This window comes from Alexandromys fortis, unplaced genomic scaffold (assembly GCF_014885135.2).
Source record: "Alexandromys fortis isolate MF-2015 unplaced genomic scaffold, M_Fortis_MF-2015_v1.1 scaffold_130, whole genome shotgun sequence".
In the NCBI taxonomy this organism is placed as follows: Eukaryota; Metazoa; Chordata; class Mammalia; order Rodentia; family Cricetidae; genus Alexandromys; species Alexandromys fortis.
In genome coordinates this window covers 4,176,082-4,196,235 of record NW_026068016.1, presented here as the reverse complement: position 1 = coordinate 4,196,235, position 20,154 = coordinate 4,176,082, and the positions used below count along the sequence as shown (strand labels likewise).

The 20,154-nt window shown below is 34.7% G+C and overlaps 1 protein-coding gene across 2 annotated transcripts in view; it reads left to right on the top strand.

Annotated features, from left to right (window-relative positions):
* Exoc5 (exocyst complex component 5) overlaps nt 1-17,743 on the top strand; it is a 59,161-nt gene extending 41,418 nt beyond the window's left edge. For both annotated transcript variants that reach the window (XM_050162396.1, XM_050162397.1), the window contains 6 exons: nt 9,097-9,205; nt 11,793-11,913; nt 13,444-13,530; nt 14,787-14,895; nt 15,040-15,255; nt 15,906-17,743. In XM_050162396.1, the coding sequence (XP_050018353.1) occupies nt 9,097-9,205; nt 11,793-11,913; nt 13,444-13,530; nt 14,787-14,895; nt 15,040-15,255; nt 15,906-16,094 (831 nt within the window). In that variant the 3' untranslated portion in view covers nt 16,095-17,743. The remainder of the gene's footprint in view (nt 1-9,096; nt 9,206-11,792; nt 11,914-13,443; nt 13,531-14,786; nt 14,896-15,039; nt 15,256-15,905) is intronic.
* The last annotated feature ends 2,411 nt before the right edge of the window (nt 17,744-20,154 follow it).

Genomic DNA, 20,154 nt, shown 5'->3' with positions numbered 1-20,154 from the left:
GCAGCCACACCTATCTTTTCTTTTGCCTTGCTATTGGTCATTCAGCTTTTTATCAGACCAATCAGGTGTTTTAGACAGGCAGAGTTAAACAAATGCAGCAGAAAAGAGCACAACACATCTTTGCATCAGTAAGGAAGTTTTCCACAGCATAAACAAATGTAGCACATTTTTACTGATAGTCCACAGCAGAGTCCCAGTGGAGCCCAATCGGTCACGTCCATGACGATCATAACACTGGTGGGCCATCTCATTACTCATTCTTGGTCTGTTTAGGTTTCTCTTTCTTCATGATAAGGAATGTGTTCAGGAATTTATCCATTTCTTCTAGATTATCAAATTTCTTGGCATATCTTTATTCATAATAATCTTTAATCCTTTGTATTTTATGGCATCCATTATAATGTATACTTTTCCACATCTGATTTACTTATGTAGAATTTTCATTTTTCCTTTTTTGAGATCGCCTCACTCGGTAGCCTGGTTGGCCTGGAATTCACAGAGACCCTCTGCCTCCTGAGTGCTGGAATCAACAGCATGCATGGCTACACCTGGCTGTTAGTCTGTTTGTTTTGTTTCTTTTATTTTTTTGAGATTATAATATAATTATATCATTATTCCCCCTTCCCTTTTCTCACCCTTCTTTGCTCTTTTAAATTCATGGCTTTTCCATAATTGTTGTTATATACCTTTATGTAAATACATAAATATACCTAAATATATGAATACAACCTCAGTCTGTATAATGTTACTTGTATGTATGTTTTCAGGGCTGACATTTCTATTGGTAATAACCAAATTGGTTTGCACTTCCTTGGAGAGGTTTCCCCCACCCTCATCATTCCTTAGTTGACAGCACTTGTTTGTGTAGGACTGAAGCCTTTGGTTCCCCCACCCCACCCTACCCCATGTTAGCATATCTATTGTTGTCCTTGTTCAGCTCATAGGTAGGCTTTCTTGTGGATGAGACTTTATGAGTGTAGCTTCTGACATTTCTAGGAGACATAATCTCATAGCAAACTTGAAATCTAAAAATCAAAAGTAGCAATAGCTACATTAGATGGTTTGTTTTATTTCCATTATCATGTATAGCAAGACATTTTTAATTTCCTTCTTTATTGCTTCATTGATGGTTTAGGTATTTAATTTCCATGTATTTGTATAATTCCCAAAGATTTTTCTTGTTACTAATTTTTTGTTTTATTTAGAAAGATATTCAACTTTTAAGAAACAAAAAACTCAAACAAAAACAAACCCCAGAACAAATGCTTAAAGGGAGTTCTTCAAACTGAAATGAAGAGATGTTAACAAGATGAAAACACCTGTATTCTGGGGTTTGTTTTTGTTTACTTGAGTTTTTTTGTTTTGTTTTGTTTATAGGAGAAATATGGTAGTGATAAATATTCTCAGTGTTTGTTTGGAAATGTCTCTTCTCTTTGTGTCTAGAGGCTAGCTTTGCTGGGTATAATATTTTTATTGTCTAGCTTTGCTGGGTATAGTATTTCTGTTGACAGGCTTTAGTTGTTAGTTTTTGTTTGTTTGTTTTGCTTTGTTTTTCTTCTCTCTTACTTTTTCAACATGTGAACATCTTAATCTCTTTTGGCCATTAAAGCTCTGCATTTCTCCAGTTGAGTGACTGAGTAGAATTTAAAAAAAAAAAAAAAAAAGACCCAGATACATACTACGGGAAGGTAACAAAAGAAGCCACATTTCACCTCTAAAGACAGATTTGCACTATTGATCCCTTTACATGCTATCTGTTTCCTTTTTTCTTGTTGCTTTAAGAATCTTCTTGTCTTAAACCTTTGAAACTTGTTTATAACCTTTGAATCTTGAAGTATAAACTATCCTTCTTCCTTTCCCATCCTTGAATCCTATTAGCCTGAATATTTGCTCTACTAATGCTTTTCTGTAGTTCCCATAATCTTTATATTCCTATTCTTTTTTTTTTCCATATATATTTGGTTTGGGAGGTAGCTGACTCTTCAGCTTGTTTCTGCTAATGATGCTTTTATTACATTTTTTATTTACCATACTTTTAGCTCCAGGATGTTTTGGTTTTATAAATTATTTCATTTTTCTTTGGCAAATTTCAGAATTATTTGCATACATCTTCTTGAGGTTCCTAGAATTTCTTTAAAACATCTACTTTGTGTTTTCTGTCTTGAGAGATCGATCACACACTTTGCTTGGCTCTGTTTTGCCTTGTTTTGTTCATGATTGGGTCCCTGAAAACTCTGGATGCTTGTTGGCCTACAGTAGTGTCTGCATATTGGAAATTTAGATGTTTATTACTGTCATAGTAATTTTCTCTTGTATTTTTATACTCATTCTTACACAATAATCTGTTATTATCTCCAACACGTTGGTCACTGTCCTTGTTTTAACACTAGATGGCACCCTATGTCTAGATTTTTGCCAGCTCTAGTTCTCGTACTGTTATTTCAGCACTGGAGAGGACTGCAATCTTGAATCTGTCACAAATCCACAGTCATACTATAAAGCTGACATTAGATTGTTAGCGAGAAAGACCTAGACATTAGGCGTTCCATAGAAAGGTAATGAATGCATCTTTCTCCTGCGAGCCAGGGTAGGCCCAAAACCTGTTTCTATAGTTATTGTCCTGTGTTCAGCACTGCAGGGTTCTTGCCCATCACTCCACAGCTTTGCTCTTGGATGTCTGGTCTGTACCTCCGAAGTGATAATTTACAGCCGGCTCTGTCTTCTTTTTCTAAAAGAAGTTACTGTCTTTGCTGTCACAGATACAGTAATATTTGGTCTTACTCAGAGCTCACAGTCCATCGAAATGAGTGCAGCACAGAGCTAGGACAAAGGCCCACACTGTTGTGGTCTTCCCAGTCCTGTCTCTGTTTGTGGCCTGGAACCTCTGCAGGTCTGGAGGTGTATATGGCTGACCCACCCGATGCTAGGACGGGCTTAAAGGTTCCACCTGTGGGCACTAGGCTCAAGAGAGGGTCTGTTGTATCCCATCTCATGTTAACTTTTACGAGTTACCTTTTATCAGTTCTGAGGAAAAGTTGTGTGCCTAGTTTCCTGTCTTCCTTTAGCAGATGAAGTCTTTATTTATTTATTTATTAAAGATTTCTGTCTCTTCCCCGCCACCACCTCCCATTTCCCTCCCCCAATTAAGTCCCCCTCCCTCGTCAGCCCAAAGAGCAATCAGGGTTCCCTGCCCTGTGGGAAGTCCAAGGACCATCCACCTCCAGATGAAGTCTTTGTATACATTTTGTTGCTCAGGTCCGTAGTAGCATGGTAAAAACAGTCCCTTGGTTTCCATGACTGATCCTAAGCTGACCTGTGCCTGAGACTTGTGACTGAAGGAAGGACCTGGTTTATTCAAGGCCCAAGCTGTAGCTGGACACAAGTGGCCTGAGCACAAGTCTGTCTTGTTGCCAGTTCCTGCTTAGTCCTGAGGCCCCATCCATAGACACCGGCTTGGGGCAGTAGTGCTGAGGCTTCGCCTGGTACTATATTAATAACATGTTCTGGTAACTAATCTACATACTTCAGGTGTTATATATTAACTCATTCAATCGACATAAAGACCCAGTGAGATAATTCTTACACTTTTATGCAGGAGAATTGTAGCTCCTAAATACTGGAATTAAGAACTGAGGAGATCTAAGTATTTTATTTATATGCATATATATTATTTATTCATTTTGAATATCAGTAAATTAATATACAAATTAGTAGAAATATTCAAAGAATATACAAGTCACTTAAAATATAAACTATTAATAGGGAAGTAAAATAGGAATAATATTTTATTTTTATTAAGGTAGCATAAATTAAGAACTATGATATTATCATGTGTTAGTAACAAAGTGAGGTAAAAGACACTTTCATATACTACCAATGACCTTGAAAATTATTACAGTGAGGATTGGGACTGCAGTTCGTTGAAGTGTTTGTCTAGCATGTGAGTCTCTAGGCTCAATGCTCAGTAATGGGGGGGGGGGACAAATTTGCTATAGTTACTTTGAAGAATAATTTGTCACTTTAAAAAAAATTATCAGTGAAAAAGAGAAATAAAAAATAATGGCGTTGTTCACACACTAGAAAACTATACCAGTTTAAATGAATCAGCTAGAATTACATGAATCAGCATGAATTAATCTCAGAAATAGTGGCTGTGATGTGAGTCATAAGGGTGTTTCATCTTAAGAAACAACTAAGCTAGTAGAGTGTGTAATGCTGCTTTCAATCCTTCGCTTTCCTGATGATTTGATGGCTTCACACTGGGCATCTTTTCATGTGTTTCTCTTCTGAACATTCTCTTTGATGAAGTGTTTTCTTCCTGTCTTTAGTGCTTTTTTTTTTTTTTCGGTTTTTTTCGAGGCAGGGTTTCTCTGTGGCTTTGGAGCCCATCCTGGAACCAGCTCTGTAGACCAGGCTGGTCTTGAACTCACAGAGATCCGCCTGCCTCTGCCTCCCGAGTGCTGGGATTAAAGGCGTGCGCCACCACCACCGGGACCTTTAGTGCATTTTTAAAGTCAGGTTATCCTTTGAACCCTTTTAAGTTTCATAATCTCTCTATAGCTTGTTCATCAAATATATGATTTTGCATTTAATTTTCAAAGTATAGAAGTTCTTAATTTTGATAAAATATATTTAACACCTGTTATAGATGGCATTTTTTTTTTATTGCAGGTACATCTTTGTTGAGCTAAGAGTTACAGGAATTGCCTTTTAAATTTTCTAGTAGTTTTATAATCAGCAGTGTTGCTTACGAAGCTCTGAATTAAGTTAGGAATCTAATATGATCATGTATGGATTGAAGTTTATATTTTTTACAATTAGGTTTCCATTTATTTTGCCATCCTTTATTGGAGACTTCTTTCTTCAACAAATTATTTTCAATCTTAGTTAAAAATGAGTTGACTGTCTGTTTCTCATCTCTATTCTGCACTGTTTATCTTTTATGCCAATATCATGCTGTGTTGGCCTGTAGTAACAGTAGGCTCTGAGTCAGGTAGTATGTCCTCTGACATTTCCATATGGATCATTTTGTATTTCATATGTCTAATAGCTTACCAGTTTCTATCAGAGGAAAGTCTAGTTTTGTTTGGAATGACAATGAGTCTATGATTTTATTTGGGAAGAGTTGATATTTTTATTATTATTATTACTGTTATATAAAAGTATTTTCAGTTCAACATGCCTGTAATCCCAGCACAAGGGAAACTGAGGCAGAAGCATTCTATGGGCTCAAGACCAATCAGGCTACATTGTGAGTTCTAGGCTAGCTTGGCCTACAAAGTGAGACCCTGTCTCAAAAACAACAAAAAAGTAATTTTTAAAGTTATATTTAATTTCAAGTTTAACTTGATATGTAGGAGTGTGTAGTTGCATCTTTACATGTTAAGTTTACTATGCAAACAATATTTTTTATAGAATTTGTTAGACCTTCTACATAGACTGTCATGTTATTTTACCTTAAAGACAGCCATACTGACTCCTTTCCATATAGCTGTCTTTTATTTTGTTCTTGTGCCTTGTTGCTCTGGCTAGACTTCCAGTATGGAATGGAAGGACATGCAGGGAACAAACACTTGACCATTGGAGTACAGCATTTAGTCTTTGATCACTAAATGTGATGTTGACTGTAGGTTTGGTTTTTGTTTTGTTTTTTATAAATACTGTTTTTTTTTTTTTTTTTAATGAGCATTGATTGGTAGACAGTTCTGAGTTGCCACCTGGGTGCTGGGAATTAAACCCTAGTCCTCTGGAAGAGCACTAAGCCATCTCTCCAGTGAGGAATGTATGCTAGTTTATTAAAGTGTCGTATGAAGCTTGGGTATTATTAGACCCTAGCACTTGGGAGATCTTGAGTTCGGGATCATCCTGGGCCACATGATGAGTTTGATTGAAGCCAGTCTTGGCCAGAGGAGACTGTATCACACAGATAAACAAACAAAATAAAAGATTTGGTATTACATTTTCTTACATGTTTTCTTTTTATTCTTTAGGAGAATCATCGCAACTGATATTTCAGATGTGATCCTTGCATCTCTTTAGTACCCCTTAGCTGGCCATCACCTGTAATTTCCTTATTGTCCTGTTCACACATTGTTGGCTAGGTTACTAAATTTAAAAAAAAAAAAAAAAAAAAAAAATTTAAAAAGCTGCCTTTATTGTATCAGGGCACACCTTTTGGAGTTAGAGGAAAACTTAAGGAAGTCAGTTCTCTCTGTCTACAAAGTAGGTCCCAGTAATTGAATTCACATTTTTAGGCTTGGCAGCAAACTACTCTCTGAGCCACCTTGCTGGCCCATGTGTGTTAAATTTTGTTAAGAATTTTTGCATCAATGTTTATGAAGGATATTGGCCTTTGATGTCTTTGCCTTGTTTTAATAATGAAGGTACTCCTGTGCCCATAGGATGATATGCAAAGTACTTCTGTCTTCCCTTTCAATTGTTTATGGGTGTAGATGATGGTCTTTCTGTCTTAAAAGGTTTGTCATAACTCACAAGGGAAGTTACTGGGGGCTGTGGTTTTCTTTGTAAGGATTTTTAGCTAATAATTCAGCCACTTAATGTATACAGAAATTTTAGGTAATCTAATTTTAAGTGAGCTTGGCAGTTTTGTTTGTTTGTTTTAGAGACAGTCTCACTATGCAGACCAGGCTAAACTTCAGTTCGCAGAAATTCATCCACCTGCTTCTCCCTCCATTGCTGAGATTAAAGGTGTGTTACACAATACATCGGCCTAATTTGTATCTTTTAAAGACTTTCATAGTTCACCAAAATTGTATTTATTGGAATAAAGTTATTCATGACATTTTTCTTATTGTCATCACTGTAGAAACTATTGTAATAATTACCATTTTATTCCCAACATCAGTAATTTGTTTACCAATCAAATTCTTTTACAAACCAATCTTATTATTTTTACTAATTTTTTCCAAGAACCACTTCTTGGTTTTATTAATATTTTTCTTTTTCCTTAGATTTCTCTGATTTTGTTCTTTTTTGTTTTGTTTTGTTTATCTTGTTCAAGATAGGCTTTCTATGCAGTCCTGGGTGTCCTAGAATTCTCTTTGTAGACCAGGTGAGGCTTAAACTCAAGAGATCTGCTGAACTCTGCCTCCCAAGTGCTGGGATTATAGGTGCTCCACCACCATCCTCATTTCTATTTTTTATTGTTTGCTTACTTCAACTTACTTAGGTATTATTTGCCCCTTTCCTAGGTTTTTTATTTGTTTTTTTTTGTTTGTTTGTTTGTTTGTTTTTGCCTTGGCTTTGTTTTTTAGGTAAAAGCTGAGTTTGTTGACCTCTTCTAATGTGTGTATTTAGTGACATTACTCTCAAGTTCTGAGTTAGCTGAAACTAGGTTTTTTAAGTATGTTTTAATACATTTTGAAATTCTCCTTAATTTCCCTTTGATTTTTCCCCCCTGGCCCTAGATAACTGAGAAGTTGTATTATTTGGTTGCTAAATATTTGGAGATATATTGGATGCCTTTCTGTTAATGATTTTAGGTTTTATACCATTATAGTCAGTGGGCAAATTTTGCATCATGATGTCAGTTCTTTTTAAATTTATTGAGATGCAGAGTGCAGCCCATATTGGTGGTTTTCTGTATGCGTGAGATAATGCGTATCTTCACATTGTTGGCTGAGTATTCTATAAATGTCAGGTCCTATTAATTGATGTCCTCTATATTTTCTGTCAGCTTTCTGTTTACCTCATACACTGATTTGAGGATATAAACAGGAGAAAGGTGGGAACTTAGGCTTGGTTTTTATGATTTGTGATGAAGGTAAGGACACCTGTTGAGCATCAGAAACAAAAGAAAAACAGTAGAGAGATTGGTAAGAGGTAAAGGTTCTTAATTAGTGGTTAAGAAGTCTAGTACCAAATAGGGATGTATAATCACTGAGGTTTTAAAGTAGTATATGAAAATTTTCATAAGCTCAATTATACATCAGGTTTATATTATTACAGTAGGGTTGAGTGTACTTTATTTAAAAACACAGAATCTTTCATGCTCCAAAATAAAAAATTCTTGATCACTAATATGGCGGCACATTGGAAAGTTTTACTTGTGGCATTAAGGTTAGGTTTTAGTAAAAAAAATACTGTTTAATTAAGTTGTCCTTAGGCTGTTTGTATAAGGTATTTATATAACATAAATGAATTTTACGATTAGACTGGAGTCTTTCAAGATATATCATTATATATGTGCAAATATTTCAAAATCCAGGAAGTCTAAAATCCCTAACAGTTCTAGTCTAACTCTTTTGATAATGAATTCTCACTTGTAGTATTACCCTGAAAGCCATAGGAATGGTTTCTATCAGTAGCTTTGACAGAGGCAGAAAGTGATTTATAATTAATACAGAAAACATTGAAAAGAAATTGAGAATAGTTTCCTTTTAAGAAGAATTCATTTTTCTCAACTACTAGTAAATAATCCAGCAGCAGCAACATCAAAGTGAGAATTGTGAGCTTTGTTTAAATCAAGTTCTGTGTTGTAACCACTTTGCAGTTCCCTAGTTTATTCCAATTAAACACTAAAATAAAATACTGTCAGTGTTATTTCATCTTATAAATGAAAAAAAAAATGAGACTTAGTGAAGCTCAGTAATATTCTAAAGACTTGCTCTACCAGGACACGATGCGTTAAAATTTGATCTTGTTATATTTTACTATGTATATTAATTGATTTCATATCTTGATTCTATAAGAATCTTTTTGTTTGTCTTGTTTTGTTTTGAGTTTTACTAGAACAGCCCTCTTTGTTAGTGGCTCTGAAACTTCTTTGACTGTGATCACCTTAGTTAAAAATGCATCTCACATGGAAGCAGAGTATAAGTGTGTGAGTGCGTGTGTTTCTTGAAAGTGTAATTGGATTTCAATCATAGATTACAATTTAAATTTTAAAAAGCACTACTCTAGGTCAGGGGAGTTACAGACTGATCTCGAGCATTATAATTGTTGTGTAGGCAGTGGGAAGAGAGCACTGACATTTCGTTACCTGAAGTAGTGTTCTATACAAAAAAGATTGCTTTAAGAGGTGGCTTTTTAAAATGTAGTCCTGAAGAGTAATACTGTTTTTGCTTGTTTTTAAAGCTTTCTGATCCTTCTGATTTACCAAGGAATGCCTTTAGAATTTTTACCATTCTTGTGGAATTTTTATGTATTGAGCATATTGATTATGCTTTAGAAACGGGGCTTGCTGGTAAGTATACTTACATTACACTTTCTGTTAAACTCCTTTGGTCTTGTTTGATTGACCAATACTCATAATGCTGTCTTATGTATAGCTTGTGTGTGATAGCTCAGTACAATGTATTTGAGCTTGTGTAGTTAAACATAGGCAATTCCCTCATATTGTTTACATCCACTACAAAATTCAGCACAATATATTGGCAGGATGTATAACAGTGCTCTATACTATAAAATGTCAAGAAGCATAAATAGAGATAAGAATAATTCTGCTTGGGAAATAAGTAATGAAATTTAGAGAGAAAAATATTCAAAAATACATCTGGAAAGGAGTAAATTTATATTAAATGTTTTGGCCTCATTCTTTCGGTTGTATCTCTAGTATCCTCATAACCTGACCCCATGACCTGTGAAGTGGGTGTCTCAGATTTAACATTTCAAAAATGAAACTCTTCAGCCAGGCATGGTGGTTCACGCCTGCAATCCCAGCATGCAGGATGCCAAGTCAGAGGTCACTATGAGTTGGAGGCCAGCCTAGACTATATAATGTTTTCTGAATAATCTAAAATAGCAAAACAAACACAGAAGCTGTCTTCCTCCAACGCTGTTCTCCCAGGATTTTAAGGAAATCATTATTTATCAAACTCAGAAACTACCTTAACCTTCCTGTTTTCATTGCTGATAGCCAGTTTATCAGAAAACCCTGTCAGTATACATCCAAATATAACTGGTTTATCTACTTTGCTTCATCTACTGATGCAACCCACCTCAAACACTGTCATCTCCTAACTGGTTCCTGTGTCCAGAAGAACACGAGCTGTGGTGTGCCTCCACGTGTTCCTCTCTGTGCTGCATTTCCCTTGGCTCTTGGTGTCTTTAAAACCTGACCTCACCTACTGTCACCTTTCCAGACACCTGTGCTGATCACCTTAGATGAAGTAGTGCTCCTGCTGCAGCATAGTACCACTAATCATTGTTGATTTCACCGTTTATAATAGCATCGGTTAGTATCTGTCTCCTGTCAGTAGTCATTAAGTTAGCACATACTTTTTACATGCCTAGTCATGGGGATCGTAGTCCAGTGAAAGTGATAGACAAAAGTTTAGGAAGTTCAGTAAAGAAAATCAAAAGTGGGTAAGGGGTAGAGAACATTAATGGGGCAGTAGAGTGAAGTATTTACAGGCAGAAATTATTTTTCTTTTACATTATTTATTTTTTATTTTATGTATGTTCACACACATAGAAGTCAGAGGACAACTTGCAGGAGTTGGCTCTCTCTTTCCACCATATTTGTCCCAGGGATCGAACTCAAATGGTGGGCTTGGCAGCAAGCACCTTCACCCACTGAGCCATCTTGTCAGCCCCCCAAAAGCGTTTTATGAAAGGGTAGTCAGAGAAAGCCTCTGAGAAGACACACGAGCCAGAGAGCTCAGTGAAGTGGTGAGTAAACTGTTGTAGAAGAGACACCAGCTTGTAAGCTCTTAGGGTTGGAATCCCACTCTGTTTCATACCCCTGCCCCCAGCATTGTGCTCAGGAGGTCTCTGACTATGTAAAACACCATCCTAGAAACCTTTAATGATGAACCAAATTTAGCCGTAAATCAGTCATAATTAATTCCAGTTTATTTCCTTCATAAGCAAGAATGTCTATAAGTGTATTTTAACTTAATTGTAGCAGACTATTGACATCAAGTATTTAGCCCATGCCAGCAGTAAATGACTTAGTGTGGTCATTTGTATTGGAATAATTTAAATCTTCAAAGATGTGATGGTTGCAGAAGATACTGAATATGAATAAGGGCCAGCAAAATGGCTCAGCAGTAACATTGCTTGCTGCCAAGGCTGACCACCCAAGTTCAGTACCTGGATCCCATGGTGGAAGGAGATAACCAACTAATATACACATCACACACTCACACATAAACAAACTTAAATTGTTCATTAAAAAAGATAAAGTAATGTGAATTTAAATCTGGTGTGAAGGATTGATTGTTTATCTAGAATGGAAGCCTTCCTATTTATTTTAATAGCAGTGTTCTGAATTTGGAAATGTTGAGGAAAATTTAATTTGGACTGGGACTATTCTTCATGTAGTTAGTATTCACGGTCATTGTTCTTACTGATCACATACAGTTCTGCCAAGTGATAAGAAATAACACTGGAGTAACATTGTAGAGTATACTCTTTACTTGAATTATTTTCATTAGGTAAAATTCCAAGTCAGAGTATATTATGTGTACATATTTTAAAATAATTTTCATTACTCAATCTTTAATTTAAAATTTATTTTAAATTCAAATTTATTATTTATTTTTAATTAATTTACTTACGTAGAGTCTGCGTAGAGGTGAAAACTGAACAGGAAGACCATTTCATCTGTCAGAGGAAGGGAGCCTAGGTGCTTTGTTGATTGACTTTCCATTTTATCAAATAAGCCATGAGGATGATTAACTGCTGTTTATCAAAATTTCTGTAGAATCATTTCTGGTTTATTAAATGACAATTACTTTTATTCATGTGGTATATATAAAATCATTCTTTTTATTTTGCCCAGTTTTTTTCAAGGTTGGTTCTCACTCACCTGTGCCTTCCAATTTTAGGAATTCCATCATCAGATTCTAGGAATGCAAATCTCTATTTTTTGGATGTTGTACAACAGGCCAATACTATTTTTCATCTTTTTGACAAACAATTTAATGATCACCTTATGCCACTAATAAGGTTAGTTACATTGTCATATTTTCATTGGTATTTTAATGAGTATTTTATTATTTTTTAAATAATACATGTTCATGAAAACATCAAACAGGACAGGAGGTTTGAAATAAAATTCTTCCTTCCTTGAATTCTTGTTTTTTCTTCCCACTATGCTGTTAATTTTTGATATATTTAAAAAGTTTTAATTATCATAAACTAAAATCGGAAATCTAATATGAAAAAGGCCTTCCAGCCTAGTGCAGCTCAACCAGTTTACATTCTTCAGAAGACAGGACAGGTACCAGGCATGGTGGTACATAGCTGTAATCTTATCTACGCAGGAGGTTGAGGCAGGAAGATCTCAAGTTTGAGGCAGTCTGGTCAACATAATGACTTCAAAGTCAGTTTGGACAACCAAGACCCAGTCTCAAAAGGTGTTTGTTTTTTATTGCTTTCTTTTTATCCCCCTTTTTTTAAGGAACTGAGAGTAGGATGGATATAAGGGGGCTTTCAGGGGATAGAGAAATTATGGAATTATGTTATAATCTCAAAAATTCTGAAAGTTCTTTTAAAAAAAAATTAAGGATGTAGCTCAGTGATAGAGCTTGCTTTGGTGTCTACAAAGTTCTGGGCTTACTCCCAAGTAACACACACAAACACACACACACACACACACCAATAGACACGATACACTTGTTATAAAGACATAAGAAACATGAATGAACAAATTCTGATAAAGCATTAAGATTTGGTTCATATCTTCATATCAATTTATATGGATTTCTAAAGCATTTGAAAATTAAATGGAGCTTTATATGTATACATAAAGTTGTGCCATTAACACTTATCTGTGCAGGAAATGTTCAGATAAATGATAGAGTTTGGTAGTTGTTTTATGGGCAGTGCTATGACATGTCATGACCCGAAACAAGCTCACAGATCATCTAAGGAAAGTTACTGTTTTTCTGTGTAGCCCAGGCGGTATTACAGGCATGAGCCACCAAGCCCAGCTTAGGGAGTTTTCTTAGTGATTTACTTTGTAAAGGGTTCTTATGTCACATAGCAGAGAATTCACAGAGGTTTTAGTGTTCTTTATTCCTTGATATTTTAATACTATTGAAAAGCCGACCATGATCATGGGTTTCATGTCTTTTACTTTAAAAAGTGAAATGTGACTGAATTTACTTAACTACTGTCCACATTTTTATTAGGATTAATTATATTCTTAAGAGTTTGGTGATATCCATGACTTTTCTTACTATTATACCAGATATTTAAATAGAGAGAAAACTAGTTTCAAAATTTCAAAGCTGCATGTTAAGTCCTATTTCCTCAGAGATAAGGATAACAATTCTATCTTTACTTTTAATGGATTACTTTTTCTAGTGTGAATGAATTGGGTATACTAATGTACATAATGTATGTGATGATTTATTTTGTAATTATTGGGTATGTGAGCAAATGTATTTGCAAATGTGTATTCATGATGCACAGATTAGAAACTTAGAAAGTAGGCTATTAATGGGAGTTTGTTTTCTCTTTAATAAACAATAGCTCTTCTCCCAAGTTATCTGAATGCCTTCAGAAGAAAAAAGAGATAATTGAGCACATGGAGATGAAATTGGATACTGGCATCGATAGGCAAGTTAACTGTTTCTCTCTTTCTTCTCCTGCAATTTAAAAATTGTAGACATGCATTTGCATTGTAGCATGAACATAATTTTTAAAACAGAAAATGTGTTTATTTTTACTTTTCTGACTGTAAAGTTGATACTTTAACTTATTGTTCTTATTTTTAGGAGAATATTATTTTTATTAATCCCCAAGGTGTGTTTTTTTTTTTAAGTCAGTATGTTTAGGTATATTTTCAAATCAAAACAGAAGTCCCTTTTAAGCCCTACTCCTCTGTACCACACATGTACAAACTACAAGGGCTGAGAGGTTGTCCAGGGCTAGAGTATTTTATATTTTAGCCTGTGGGAAACCCTTGGTTTAATCCTTAGTACTGCTAAAACAACAAGGGTTTGCAATGTTTATTACTGTATTTCCATTTAGTATATTCTGACTTATCTCTGAAATATTTTAATAATTTTACTGGTTTTGTACTTGTAAATTCTGTTGAGTGAATTTCAAAACCTGATAATCTTTACTGAAGACTATAAATACTATTACTTTCCAGCTGTCTGTTTTCAGAGGATGGTGGTCTTATATTGATTGAAAATTAGTATAGCTCCCGGGTATGAAGTATTTGCTATATATCAGGCACAGTACAAGGACCATGATTGGTCTCCTTTAATCTCACTATCTTATCTTGGCCTACTGTCCTTTTGTAACTTGACCTCATTATTGTTATACTTAATTATGTGGTCTGTTCCTTGAATTTGATATAAAACTTATATTTTTGACCACTCTGTCTTGCAGCCACTAAACTCTGAGTTAGTGTAGTCTTTTTCATTTTCATAACCTTACTGTTGGAGAATATCACATAAGTTAGATATTATTGATACCTTCTAATCAGTGCCTTTATCTCAGCTGGGAATTCAGTAGCACTTGTCCATCTTCCTAATAATCCTTTGACTATGGGACTCTGTGCCTACAACCTTTCTTTTTAAGCCTTTTATCGTCCACTTTGCTAAGTGTTCTCTATGCATGGCTTTGTCTTTGAAGATCCTTAGTTATGAAGTAAGTAACTAGTAGTAGGTTAAGATCTTTTCAAGAGAGAAAGACTTTGTTAGCAGTTATAGAATGGTTTTTGTTTTTGTTTCTAAAATTTGGTTTGCCAATACCAAGTAGTTTTGTAATAATTGGAAATTAAATAGTTTAACTTAATTTAGTGTAAATAAAGGTAAACTTGAGTGAGTTAAATGGGTCACATATACTGTGTCCTCTGTCCTTAGGACATTAAATTGTATGATTGGACAGATGAAGCATATCTTGGCTGCAGAACAAAAGAAAACGGATTTTAAGCCAGAAGATGAGAACAATGTTTTGATTCAGTATACTAACGTGAGTGGACTATTCTGTTTGCTAATATATTATCTCCTTTGTTAATGCTTGAACCCTCATTAGTATGCCTAATTGTGCTTTAAGTTTTTTCTTTGCTAGGCTGACACACATATCTGTATAATAAGTGTAGAAAAACTTTTACAGGCATGTGTAAAAGTCTGTGTTTATGTGAGAAAACAAGTTGAGAAGATTAAAAATTCCATGGATGGGAAGAATGTGGACACAGTTCTGATGGAACTTGGAGTCCGTTTCCATCGGCTTATTTATGAGCATCTTCAACAATATTCCTATAGCTGTATGGGTGGCATGTTAGCAATTTGCGACGTAGCTGAATATAGAAAATGTGCCAAAGACTTCAAGGTACGTATAAACAAATCGAGCTTGCAAATAAGTTCAGGAAAACAGGCCATACTATTAAAAACTTATACCGACTTGTTAAGAAGTGTGATTTCATTGGCACCATAAGGAAAGCTCTACTATATAGCTTACCTGAAGGCATGTTATTCCAGCTATATTTCAGTAGTAGCATTTTCCCCCTATGGAGTGTTTTTTTTTTTTTTTTTTTTTTTTTTTTTTTTTTTTTTTTTTTTTTTTTTTTTTTTTTTTTTTTTTTTTTTTAGATGAGGTCATATTTCAGCACATTCCATTCAGGTGCCTTTTAACATCCATTGATGTCACATATTAGGAAAATATTCTTCATGTGAAATCAGTTTCTTTCCCCTTATGTTTAAGTTACTTTTAAAGATGGTATACTAATGATCGTTCTAGTATGCCAAATTACAAATTATTGAGAAAATTGAATAATATAAATCTTTTCAAGGATTATTAGAAGTTTTAACTACAGAACCTTTAAGGTTTAGCTCTTCAGAAGCTTGAAGCTGAAACATTCTAACATAGGAATGTCTTCATACTACCAAGTTCTGATTAGCAGTATGTTAGAAGAATTTGCAGAACTTACTAGGAACTAGGTTGTTCTGGTTCAATGCTTTTCTTTTCCTTTCTCAATTCAGATTCCAATGGTATTACATCTTTTTGACACTCTGCATGCACTTTGCAATCTCCTGGTCGTTGCTCCAGATAATTTAAAGCAAGTCTGCTCAGGAGAACAGCTTGCCAGTCTGGACAAGAACATACTTCACTCCTTCGTACAACTTCGTGCTGACTATAGATCTGCCCGCCTAGCTCGACACTTCAGCTGAGTGAAGTTACAAAGGAAATGTGTTCTATTTCGGAAGGCCTCGGATGGTAGAAAGCACAGGAGATTCCTTATGACACAGCCAATATTTTACAGAAAAAAAAATGACTGGAAGAAATCAGCAGCCATACTTACCCAGGAATTTTATTTGAAATCTGGACACCACTAGCTATATTTGCTTTTTATCTTTTCCCTATTACATTGAATTCCATGCTTTAATTTATAAATTTCAAATTCTATAAACCTGTATGTGACTGTTATAATCCTGAAAAGCATTGATGTCAGAAGCTGAATGAAATTTCACCAGTGTGCTGGTCCTTGATCTTGAACTTATTCTATCTGGAAATCTTAGCATCCTGTTTGCATTAAAATAGGTGAAGTGCAGTAAACTACATTTCTTATTTATTAGTTTTTCAGTTAACTTTTTAGCACTGGTGATTGAAGAACTTGTTACGACTCAAAAGGACCAGAGTGGAGAGTCATTTCTATAGGTGGTTGGGGCTGTTCTCTGAGGTACAGCAACGCTAGCCCGGAGCTGTCTCAAGTAGATGTTAGGAACAGATCAGAGTAGATCTACTTTCTGGGTAAAACTTAAAGTTTACTATTTCTTATTTGATAAATAGATTTTAAGTCAATTAATTAGTAAGACGTTAATGAAACCTTATTTTATATTTAACTTAAGGTTGAATACTTTAAAGGACCATGTTTGTTATTTTAGTACTCTGAGTAAAAAGTGACTTATGGTGTAAACCGTGTTTCTGAGAGATAGCAACATGTTTAGCCACAGTGCCGTCAGTCCCTTAAGACCAGCCTTGAATGAGATGGGATAGCTAAACATGCAGTCATCTTCTCTTCTATTGAGAGTTTCAGGCAATAAATAAATAGTGTATATTCCAAGTCTGGAGGCAAGCTTACAGCAAAAGCCGGCCTTTCAGATCTGAAGATTCTTTCATTGTCCATTTTCAAGGCATTTCTGAAGTTATTCCTACTTTGGATGTTATTAATTGAATTGGGTTAATATGACAAACTAACAAATAACTCACAAAAATTTAAACATCATATAAAAATGTAAAAAGGCCATTGTTCTATAAACCCTATTAACTTATTCTGTGAGAGTATGTTCTAAGTTACACATAGTGCATTCTTCATGGTCTCTAGGACCCAGGGAAGCTGTAATGTTCAGTTCATTCATAGCAATGTTTTCTCTTAATGTAGGGTTTGGCCTAATTGGGGGAAGCTGTCTCTTTCTACTGAGAACCTCACTCTGAATAGTTGTCAGCATTTCCAGCTGTCTAGTCCAGAACTAGCTACTGTACAAGTTACTGTTGACTGGATTTTCATTTTCTATTTAGCCCAGTGTTACAAAGGTAAGCAAGGACAATGAACACGCCAACTTTTGTCACTTTTATAGGACATTGTGGCAGGTTCGGAGGTTTTCCAGATAGCGATCCTCAGAAAAGGAAAGCCAGAACAGGTTCTAGATCCTAGAAAGCTGTGCTTGTACTGTTGCCACTTTAGAGAACACTGCTGTGAATTCAGATCTTACCTCTGTTATTAAAGCCAACAATTTAAGGCAGGAGTTTACTGGCCGTTTGAACTCTTTGTACAGTGTCAATTTGTTAAAAAAAAAAAAAAGAAGAAGAAAAAATAAAACATGAGAAAACATTTTAAGACTTCCAAATCAGAGAAGCACTTCAAATTATTTTGTTTGGATTAATTTTTAAAAATGTAAAGCAGTTACTTGTTGCTTAGATATTTTGTTAATTATTTCCATGCTTGAGTTCTGTGCAATATTTTCCATTATGTCCACTAACAGGACAAAGAAAATTCAAAGTGAATACCTTATTTAAAAGTGTTAATTTCATGCTCAATAAACAAATTCCCTGCAGTTGTTTTTTTATCTTACCATATTTTTACATTTTAAGGACATCTATAATGAATTATACATTTGATTTTTTTACTGACAGTATTCCTTATTTTTCATAACTTAGGTATCTCCCTTTTTTAGTAGAAAAGAACATGACTGTATAATCAAGCTTTAGTAATCAAGCTAGAATAGGGTGTTTCTCTAAAGAAATAAAAAGTTGTTGTATAAACCAGTATACATTTTTTGCATCTCACTTTTAAAGTATTTACATGTTTGGGCATCATAAAATTTAGTTCAAAATGTATAAATCAGAAGAGACTGTCAATAGATAAAATGCTTCTATACATACCTGGGAAATTTTTGGTTAGACATAGTGGAGCTTAATAACTCACTAAAATTTAAATAAGAATCTTTCCACAGTTCTGTGTGAACTCATGTAATATTTAGGTATAAATATGTAGTTTGAAGTTTGCTCCAAAATGCTGAAAATTGTTTGTCTGAACTTGGGTGTCTTGTATGAGATGCAGAGCATAGACTAAGAAAGACTAGCCTATGAATTACTGAAAATGAGAGCACACGAGTCCTTATGCCTAGGTTTAGAATGGCCCCCGAACTAATTAGAAGTGATAGAGTACATGATGAGCTCTGATCAGGAATTATTAGATAATAGTTAGGTGGACGGATTTTTAGAATATGAACATGTAGCCATTCCAAGACAATTACTGACATTTAGGCGTGCCATTCCTGTGAGCCCCAGGGTCTTCCTTGTTTTAAAAAGTGCTGCTAACATAGGTTAAAGTGGGTTAAATTAAAACTTAAAGCAGATAATTTGTGTTATATTTTCTTTGTTCTTTTCATTTTTCTTTTACTTCTAAATATTTCACTTTCTGAATACTACCTTTCTTATACACAGTGAAATAATTATCAGCCAATAGATTGATTCAAAGTAGAGAATTTACTGCTTCCTTGAGATGTTTCTGTCTACGTTGGTTCACATCCAGATGAAGGGGTATTGACTCCTGAAATGCCACTGAACCTCAGAGTGGTCAAGTTTATAAGGCTAAGACATGCTTTAATTGTTGGTGGGTGAGTAAGAGGTACTCAGATGTATGCCTGTTGTGACCAGAAAAGCTTCTGTCTCCTGATTAACATGGTGTTCTTACAAAAATATCCTGTCATTGCCACACACTGTCCACTGACTTTTCATGGGTGTGAGATATTTTTCAGAAGCCTCCCCACCCCCTGCATTTATTGATTACTAACAGAGACTTTAGTATACAAAGCACTCTGATTTATCCAGTTCACTGAATTACGTTCAGTTACTTTATTACTCTACTTGAGAAGGCTTATCCTACAATTTACTGCATATTTTGGGAAAGAAGACTAGTACATATCATTATGCCAAATAATTTTGCATGAAGTAAAAATAGCAATTTAAAATCTTAATGCATAGTAAAGGTAATTATATTCATTTATTGGGCTTAAATCGCATGTACTATGCTAAGTCCTTTGCATATATTATTGATTCCAGAGTAACTGTCATTTGGGTACTATTATTTCTGTATGATAGATGAAAAACCTAAGGCACAGAACAGGTAAGGAGACCTTCAAAGTCTATAAGCTGACATGGGCTCAGACTTAAATCTCATATAATGAGAATGAATAATGTCTTTTTGTAATTTATCTTGTATTTTTTCTTATTTGTGTAACATTATGCATATTCCTTATTTTGATAGCCTCAATAGTTTTACTTAATTTTCTTCTCATCCAGTGTTTGATTCTCACTGTGAAGATTAGATAATGGAGTTGGAATATAGTATCTGTATCAAGCTACTGTTGAATTTTTAAAAATATGTTCAGTGTGTAGTCATACTTTCTCAATTGGTGTTTAAAGTTATGTAAGTAGTCATGATTTTTAATTGAACTTTAAGTTTGTATTTAATGGAAACCTGCCTACTACAGAGATTTCCTTTAGTGAAAATATTATACAGTCATATTGTTTCTGCTTAATAATTTTAACATTAGAGTCTAGGTATTTCATAAAGTTTTTGAATTTTCTACTTTTTGAGATTATAATTGCATAATTTCCCTCTTCCCTCCTAACCTTCCCATTTACCCCTCCTTGCTCTCTCAAATTTTTGTCGGCCCAGAAAACATACATACAAATACCATTACATAGACTGAATAAGTTATAATT